The sequence below is a fragment of the Salmo trutta genome, chromosome 11 (genome assembly GCF_901001165.1).
Source record: "Salmo trutta chromosome 11, fSalTru1.1, whole genome shotgun sequence".
Taxonomy (NCBI): Eukaryota; Metazoa; Chordata; class Actinopteri; order Salmoniformes; family Salmonidae; genus Salmo; species Salmo trutta.
Genome location: NC_042967.1, coordinates 22,526,724 through 22,536,530, shown reverse-complemented (window position 1 = coordinate 22,536,530; position 9,807 = coordinate 22,526,724). Strand labels below are relative to the sequence as shown.

At 45.3% G+C, this 9,807-nt stretch overlaps 1 protein-coding gene across 4 annotated transcripts in view; it reads right to left on the bottom strand.

The window, feature by feature from the left end:
• Window positions 1-4,507, bottom strand: part of LOC115202488 (protocadherin-10) — a 29,393-nt gene extending 24,886 nt beyond the window's left edge. Inside the window, exon 1 of one of the 4 annotated variants that reach the window (XM_029766647.1) lies at window positions 1,094-4,507. In XM_029766647.1, the coding sequence (XP_029622507.1) occupies window positions 1,094-3,652 (2,559 nt within the window). In that variant the 5' untranslated portion in view covers window positions 3,653-4,507. The remainder of the gene's footprint in view (window positions 1-1,093) is intronic. The other 3 variants (XM_029766646.1, XM_029766648.1, XM_029766649.1) reach the window with 3 other exon arrangements.
• Window positions 4,508-9,807: the final 5,300 nt, after the last annotated feature.

The window sequence follows — 9,807 nt, the reverse complement described above, 5'->3', positions numbered from 1 at the left end:
AATGACTGACTGACTGATTGACTGATTGACTGGTTCAACGGCTGACTGACTGGTTCAATGGCTGACTGACTGGTTCAATGGCTGACTGACTGACTGACTGACTGACTGACTAGTTCAATGACTGACTGACTGATTGACTGATTGACTGGTTCAACGGCTGACTGACTGGTTCAATGGCTGACTGACTGACTGACTGACTGATTGACTGGTTCAATGACTGATTGACTGGTTCAATGACTGACTGACTGGTTCACTGGCTGACTGATTGGTTCACTGGCTGGCTGACTGGTTCACTGGCTGACTGGCTGGTACTCTCTCCAGCCAGAGTCGACATAATAACCACACTGACTCTCTGCAGCTCACCCCAGCCCCTTGGAGGTACACAGGAGGGACATCATGGAGGCTTCATTTGCTTTGAGAGGCACTCCTGGCCCAAACTCAATATAAATGTCATCAATTCTGAGCAGTTGGAGATATGTCTTGTATGTTTTCATCCAGCTAGAAAATGACTACATGGAAGAAGCACCTGTGCCTTCAGATTCAATTGATAGGCTATGCTCTATGCATCTGCAGACAGATGTACAATCTATCCTATCACCGGATTAGATAGTTAAATATATATTGGGGTTGAACCTCGACAAGTGACCTCAACACTGTAAACAAATAATACATCTTTATGATATGATGTATTATTTTATAATCTGCCTCATTAAATGTGCATTATAGACTGACAGCCAGGGGCATGCTGAAAGGTGTATTGATTGTCCTTTCATAAATGGCATGGAGGATCACAGCATAATTAAAGTCCTCTGGAATCCAATACACACCTTGCTGTATTGTCCTTTAATACATTCAATCAAATCAATATACTCTGGCTCAATACACAATTGTTTAAACGATATTCCTTATGTGAAAACCAAACAAAGTTATGCACTTTGTTTCCCCTAAAAATGTTCACATGACCCAGGTATTAAAGATAAAAGAGGGAAAACCCAGAGATACCCAAACAGTCTTTGTCCCAATAGTCTAATGCACAGCGTGGGTTTCAATTACAGACACACACACAGCAGTGCTAATGGAAACCAAGCCTTACCTCATTGGAGAGGATGCTCCCGTTGGATAAGATGTCAGGTTGCTGGTCGCTGTACCCGGCCACTATGGCCCCGCAGGGGTTGGTGTGGTCCGTGTCGGTGCTGCGCGAGGGGCTGCACGGTTTGAGGAACATCAGGTCCGTTTTAGCGCTCTCCGGTGTCAGACACACCTGGTAGCAGTAGGAGTTCTGGTTCTGATGATGGGAACCGAACACACCGCCCATCCCGACCCCGCTAACACCAGACTCCTCCACAGGCACCTGGCCCACAGCGCCCACACCGGTGGTGACGTTGGTACTCTGGACCAGCATGATGTCCGACTTGCTGAGCTTCTTCTGCTTCCTGCTGTGCGCCTGGCGCGAGCAACACGGGCTGCAGCACAGGCAACACTCCCCCGCCATGAGGCACGTGTACAGGTCCAGCTTCTTGTCTTTCTGGCAGCGCACAGCCAACACGATCATAGCCAGGAGGAAGATGAAGGAGACGGCGCCCAAGGCGATGATGAGGATGAGGGTGAGATCCAGAGAGGTCTCTTTGGACTTGGATGAAGATCCTCCTCGGTCTCCACTCCGTCCATCTATCACACTATCCACCAGGATCACACTCACGCTAGCCGAGGAGGAGAGCGGTGGCTGGCCGTGGTCCCTCACCTCAATCAGCAGGTCGTAGGAGCCCTGGGGGTCGCGCTTGGTGAAGACGCGGCGTGCTGTGCGCAGCTCCCCCGTCCGCCAGTCCATGCGGAACATGCCCATCTCGTTGCCACGCAGAATGCTGTAAGAGAGCCGTGCGTTCTCGCCATCATCTGCGTCCATGGCAACAATACGCGTGACCAGGTATCCCGGCTCGGCGGAGCGCGGCAGGTGTTCTTTGGCGGTGCCGTTCTTACCGATAGGGGCTATCACCGACGGCGCGTTGTCATTCTGGTCAACAATAATGACGTTAACGGTGCTGTTGGAGGAGAGGTCTGGGCTCCCGGAGTCTTTGGCCTGCACCATAAAGCTAAACTCTTTCAACTGTTCATAATCGAATGAACGCAGTGCATAAAGGTAACCAGTGTCCTGGTTGATTGACACATAGGTGTCGACGGACATGCCCTGGATGTCGCACTCCAATATGGAGTAGGTAATGAGGGCATTCGGACCAACGTCAGGGTCCACGGCGCTCACCGCGTGAATAAAAGCACCTGGTACATTATTCTCCGTCACATACACATCGTAAACTGGCTGCGTAAAGCGGGGTGCATTATCGTTCTCGTCGGAAACATGTACCTTGATGGATTTGCTCGTGGCGAGGGAGGGGAGCCCCTGGTCTTTGGCTACAACGGTGATTGTGTATGAGTCTGCGTTTTCTCTGTCTAATAGTCCATCCGTTACTATGGTGTAGTAGTTTTTAAATGAAGATTTGAGTTTGAAAGGAACGTCACCCAAAATCTCGCAGCTCACCAGCCCGTTGTCGCCCGAGTCCCGGTCGGTGACGCTGAAGAGGGCTATGACGGTGCCCGGGGCGTCCTGTTCGCTCACAGACTCTGTCACCGTGCTGAAACTGATCTCCGGTGTGTTGTCGTTAACGTCGACCAGTTTGACCATGACTTTGCAGTGCGCGGGCACTGCATTTGCTCCCAGGTCTTTAGCCTGGACGTATATCTGGTGTGTACTACTCTCCTCATAGTCCACTTCCCCAGCCACCTCTATTCTCCCCGTCCTGGCATCGATTTTAAAAAGATCCTTTACCCGCGCCGGGTTGTGGTTACTGAATGAATACACGATCTCCCCGTTCTGCCCTTCATCTATATCAGTGGCGTTCAGCTGAATAACCAGAGTTCCCACCGGTGAATTCTCCCGTAGACTCACCGTGTACACCGACTGGTCGAAGATGGGTGCGTTATCGTTGGAATCCAGGACTTTAACGACCAGGAGCGCGGTGCCAGTCCGTTGTGGCACGCCTCCGTCCACTGCCGTGAGCACGTACCGATGCACCGCCTGCTGCTCCCGGTCTAGCGGTTTTTCCAGCACCAGCTCCGCAAACTTGTTCCCGTCGCTCTGTGTCTGAACATCCAGGTAAAAGTAGTTATTGTTCGTTATGGCGTAGGTGCTGAGCGCGTTAGTCCCGACGTCTGGGTCGAAAGCATTCTCCACCGGGAACCGGGTACCCGGGGTGGCACTTTCCGTTATCTCCACAGTGATGTCTGTCTCAGGGAAAGTGGGGGGATTGTCGTTGATATCCATCACCTCGATCTCCACGCGGAAAAGCTCGAGCGGGTTCTCCAGAAACACTTCGAGGTGCAGGTTGCACGGTACTGTCTGCCTGCATATTTCCTCCCGGTCTATTTTCTCCTTCACATAAAGATTCCCGTTCTCCAGGTTCACATCCAAGTAAGGGTTCCGCGAGCTGGGCACAGTCTGGAAGCGGCGGGCGGAAAGTTTGGTGATGTCCAACCCCAAATCCTCCGCTATATTCCCAATGACGGTGCCGTGTTCCTGCTCCTCCGGCACAGAGAAGCGCAGCTGGCACACGGCTCCATCCAGCAAGACCGAGAGAAGGAGCGGTAATAACAAAATCATTTCCACTCCTCTCACTCTTCCTCTCTCAAGTGCACTTGGATATATGTCGGGGGTATTACTCCGATTTCTAACTCGAACTAAGCATTTCCCATCCCAGCTTCGGTTCGCAGGAATAAGGCAGAATCAAAAGCTCCAATAATGAAAATAAAACTACGGCTGCTTCCCAAACCCAAATCAGCTATTCCTTCTTTCCCTCTTTGCGTCGTCGTGACAACCGGAAAAAAATCCTGTGTTTGAGTCGTGAGAATCACGGCCATTTGATCCTCGCTTCTTTCAGCAAAAATAAATATTATATATTCAGTCCAGGTTTGTGAATTTTGGCCGAAGCGCCAACATCACAGCAGGCAGACGGAGGCAAGACGTGTAGACCATAATACAATCCTCACCCACAGATGGAATCCTCACACGTATCAAGTCCCAACTAAGTGCAATACAAAATATAAAAACATTCCTTCACGAATGCAGAACTCCAGAAAGCACCATTCGAATAAAATTCTAAACTTGAACCCGGTTAGCCAGCATGTAAATAAACGACAAATTGTACTTTCTCTCTCTCTCGCTCTATAATCAGTGCGGCTGAGCAGCAAGGACAGCGGATGATGCTCTCTGCTCCACTCCTGGAAAGCGAGTGAGGGGAGCGGGGTTGGTTTTGCGCACAGCATCTTTTCTCACCAGCCAATCGTGTCCGTGGACACCCGACGAAGTTACTCCTGATTGGGACACGGGAATGCCAGCCAGCGCGCACCGTCCCACGGACCTGCCCGGACCCTTCTCTTTACTAACAACACGAGCCATCAAGCGGCGGTGGCGCTCGAGCCCCAGCCCCGTGCAACACGAGCATGAAGCCCCAGTCAACCGACACACCGGAGAGAAATAAAATATTTCACATATCCCGTGAATGAAATAGTCAACAAGTGGGCGAAGGGTGGAATGGGAATTTGCAAATCCGTCGACGGGTAACGTCTTGGCACAAAACATCGTTTAAGAAGCATAGGCTACCTGTGCATGACAGTTAAAAGTGAATATTGTATAAATCGCCTCTTCATCATTGTAATGTGTTGTGCTATTTGTTTCTGCCGTTCAGTTTGTTGAATGAACACGAAGGTAACGACTAGAGACTATACCCAGGCAAGAAACACCAACCCTGTAGGGAAAGATGGAATGACTGTTTTAAAGGGATTATTTCAATATCTGCTGTTTAAAATGAACGCCTCGGTAGAGTTGTGCGTGCGTGCGTGCGTGCGTGTGTGTGTGTGTGGTATAGACCAAAACAGACCGTGACCACAGGTAATACAGCGCTCTATTCCAGTGACGCAAATCTCTACTGATTATCCTTCGGTATTGGCAAGCAAGCACTCGAGCGCAAGAAATCACGCACACACTATCCATATAGGCTATCGATGATGATGATGAGGATGAAGCCTATACTAGTCCGTGACTCACACTGACTCATTCATGCCCAGTTCGTCATGTTTATGTTGAATGGTCAACGCAACATATGCTTTCCCATTCTCTATCGGTCTATCTGTGGTAGGTGACCATAGGATATTGAGTTTTGATGCAGTCAGTAGCTAGGATGTAGTCAGTAGGCTGTATTCTGTCTTATGATACGTGACCGTTGGTTATTGGTGTAGTAACCTAAAACCAAAGCTTGGGTATGTTGCCAATTCCAACCCGCCGTTTTGACTCACGTGCCCTCTGCTGGTCAAAACAAACGGGTTTGAAGATTTCCGAAACTTTTTAATTAACCCAACTATCGTTGTAAATAATTATGATAGTATGGCTCAATATTCTGTTCTGTTGGTGCAGGAAAGACAGAATGAAGTAGACATATAATTAACGTAAAGCTGTAAAAACAAAAAAATCTGTAAAACGGGAGTAAATTATCAACATGTTTTAATTGCAATCTTCCTTCTTTAGGCACAACGATCATTCGTTTATAAAGGACATACCAAGGCGATACATGCATACAGAATGTATCCCAAATGGCACCATATTCCCGATATATAGTGCACTATATTTAACCAGAGTCATATAGGGCCCTGGTCAAAAATAGTGCACTACCCAGAGAATAGGGTGTCTGAATGGAGCATCCCATAATGCTCCATTAATTCATATTCCGTTTAATGTAGCATAGCCAAAGCCATACTAATAGCCTTTAGCATGTTAGTACCGCTATCTCCACTGTTTCATCATTAGCCCACTCTCTCCGACCTTAGCAATGAAACGAATTTCATCACTCTAACCTACTTATTTTATTCCTAAGCCATATGGTTTAATAGGCTATGTGCTTGCGTCCCAAATTACATCGTATTCCCTATATAGTGCACTACCACGAGCCCTGGTCAAAAGGAGAGCATTGCGTAGGGTGTGAGGTGCCATTTGGCACGGAGCATCAGTCTATGCAGTGATTTGAAAAGAAAGGAGCAAAAAAGGATAAACAGAAAGAGAGGAAGGCTGCAATCTACGCGTCCTTCCTGACCCACTTATTGGAGTATACAAACAGACAAAACGTCGTTGAGGGTAATTAACATAAGCTTCCGATTCCGTATTTAATAGATAGACACGCAGCAATTACGGGACCGTAATACAAACAGACATGACCATTGTAGACTGGATTTAAGCAATATGGTGTTTAGATGATTTCGTAACATAACAAGTCTCACAGACAAAACGCTAGAGATACTGCTGGATGAATTACCATACTTGTCTTCTCTGATTCTCTGTGACAAAATCAGACTGGCACTCTAGTAGTGGGATAAGAGAGAGAGAGAGAGAGAGAGAGACAGAGAGAGAGAGAGAGAGAGAGAGAGAGAGAGAGAGAGAGAGAGACAGAGAGAGAGAGAGAGAGAGAGAGAGAGAGAGAGAGAGAGAGAGAGAGAGAGAGAGAGAGAGAGACAGACAGAGAGAGAGAGAGAGAGAGAGAGAGAGAGAGAGAGAGAGAGAATCCTTCTGAAGGAATCTTCCCAACATTCTAGAGACCAAGGTCGCCCCCTAGTGATTACTAGCGGTACTCTGTATAAAATAGGATATTTCTCCGTCTCCTCATAAACGCTGCTCTCAGACCAGTTTGACATATTCCTCTCATAATGGTTAAGATACGATCTGATCCTAGATCTGTGATCTCAGACCAGTTTGACATACTCCTCTCATAATGGTTAAGATACGAGCTGATCCTAGATCTGTGCCTATTAGGCCTACGGACACATGCTTTACCCGGAGACATGATTAAGTAAAAGCCATATCACCCCGGTTATTATCGTTTCAATATGAGAGCGTGTATAATTTAACGGCTCTAAAATGACAAATGCAGACATAGTTTCTGACGGACGGTGTCATAACCGGGTTTGATGGCGATGGCTGATGGTTTTGCGGGTGGCGGGTTTGACGGGGAAAGGACAGAAACGTTGATGAGAGAACGATGGCCTACCGTTAATATTTAATGCAATGAACAAAAAAAAGGCAGTTATGATGTCATTATCAGAGGTAACAGCACGGGAATATATACTTAAGGAGTCCCTGAGCAGACCATAATATTAATACAGGAGCCAACGCCTCAAAACAGTTAGACTGCACTGCAGCTGAGTCCTGTTCTACAGGGCAGACTGTAGGGGCTATGCCGTTTTCTGGATGAGCTGAGGGGCAGCACAATATTGGACAGTAGACTTCATGTGAAATAAATGACTTTCATTGACTGTAGTACAGCTCTCTTCACTGCTTGCTTTGCTACATCTAACAAGTTACAACTACATTCCTTGCCAACGATGGAGTTGTAATGATATAGTTAATTCCATACATTATTGTATTGTATGGTAGACTTATTGTGAAATGGACGGCAAGCTCACCGCGAGCGTAGGGTTACATATTGCATGTTAAACATCTAGTGAAATAGATGAATGCTTTACATTAGATTCTGTTGACTATGTAGGTATAGAACAAGTGAGAATGACATTTCTGTTAATGTTGTAATGATAGTTGAGTACTGTACCTCTGTCTAGTATGTTATGCATTGTGAAATGAATGGCAGTAGTAGTACTCTCTACACTCTTAGAACAAGAAAACGGTTCCAAAAGAGTTCTTCGTACGTCCCCACAGGGTAACCCTTTTGGTTCCAGGTAGAACTCTTTTGGGTAGGATTCTACCTGGAGCCCATTAGGGTTCTACCTGGAACCATTAGGGTCTACCTGGAACCAATTTGGTTCTACCTGGAACCAATAGGGTCTACCTGGAACTAATAGGGTCTACCTGGAACCAATTTGGTTCTACCTGGAACCACAAAGGTTCTTCATTGAGTTCTCCTATGGGTAGAGCCAAAGAACCATTTTCAGTTCAATGGTAGACCTATACTAGGGTTGAGTAATGAGCAGTATTGTATGGTAGATGCATTGTGAAATGGTCGCCAGTAGTCTTTATGCACTGTATAACGAAGATTAGCAGTAAGTAGTTTTCCCTCTGAGTCTGACAAAGAGCAGAGAGCCGCTGTGTTTTGCCAGCATGGTGCTGAAGCAGAGCTGTCCAAAAAGCTGAAGCTTTCAGTGTAGCACAACATGACTGCGAGGTACTACACGCACTGTGAAAATACAGCAAATAATGGCATAATGCATATGGGCACGCCGTACCACTTATACTGCTGCTGTACTGAGAAGAGCTGTCCATGGTTCTGAATAGGTACAGTATTCTGCTAAGTACTATAGGGCTGTAGTGATAGGAGCTGTCCATGGTTCTGAATAGGTACAGTATTCTGCTCAATACTATAGGGCTGTAGTGAGAGGAGCTGTCCATGGTTCTGAATAGGTACAGTATTCTGCTCAATACTAGAGGAGCTGTCCATGGTACTGTAGGGAATGGTACTACAGAGAATGGTACTATATAGAATATTACTATAGAGAATGGTACTATATAGAATGGTACTACAGAGAATGGTACTATATAGAATATTACTATAGAGAATGGTGCTATAGAGAGTGGTACTATATAGAATGGTACTATAGAGAATGGTACTATAGAGAATGGTACTGTAGAGAATGGTGCTATAGAGAATGGTACTATATAGAATGGTACTATATAGAATGGTGCTATAGAGAATGGTGCTATATAGAATGGTACTATAGAGAATGGTACTATATAGAATGGTACTATAGGGAATGGTGCTATAGAGAATGGTACTATATAGAATGGTACTATAGAGAATGGTACTATAGAGAATGGTGCTATAGAGAATGGTGCTATAGAGAATGGTACTATATAGAATGGTACTATAGAGAATGGTGCTATAGAGAATGGTACTATAGAGAATGGTGCTATAGAGAATGGTACTATATAGAATGGTACTATAGAGAATGGTACTATAGAGAATGGTGCTATACAGAATGGTACTATAGAGAATGGTGCTATAGAGAATGGTACTATACAGAATGGTACTATAGAGAATGGTGCTATACAGAATGGTACTGTAGAGAATCGTACTATAGAGAATGGTACTGTAGAGAATGATACGATAGAGAATGGCACTATAAAGAATGGTACTATAGATAATGGTGCTATAGAGAATGGTACTATAGATAATGGTGCTATAGAGAATGGTACTATAGAGAATGAAACAGCAGAGAATGGTACTATAGATAATGGTGCTATAGAGAATGGTACTATAGAGAATGGTACTATATAGAATGGTACTATATAGAATGGTACTGTAGACAATGGTGGTATAGAGAATGGTACAATATAGAATGGTACTTTAGAGAGTGGTACTGTAGAGAATGGTGTTGTAGAGAATGGTACTATAGAGAATGGTGTTGTAGCAAATGATAGTATAGAGAATGCTACTATATAGGATGGTACTATAGAGAATGGCACTATATAGAATGGTACTATAGAGAATAGTAATATATAGAATGGTACTATATAGAATGGTACTGTAGACAATGGTGGTATATAGAATTGTACTATATAGAATGGTGCTATAGAGAATGGCACTATAGAGAATGGTACTATAGAGAATGGCACTATAAAGAATGGTACTATAGAGAATGGTACTATATAGAATGGTGCTATAGAGAATGGCACTATAGAGAATGGTACTATAGAGAATGGTATTATATAGAATGGTGCTATAGAGAATGGCACTATAAAGAATGGTACTATAGAGAATGGTA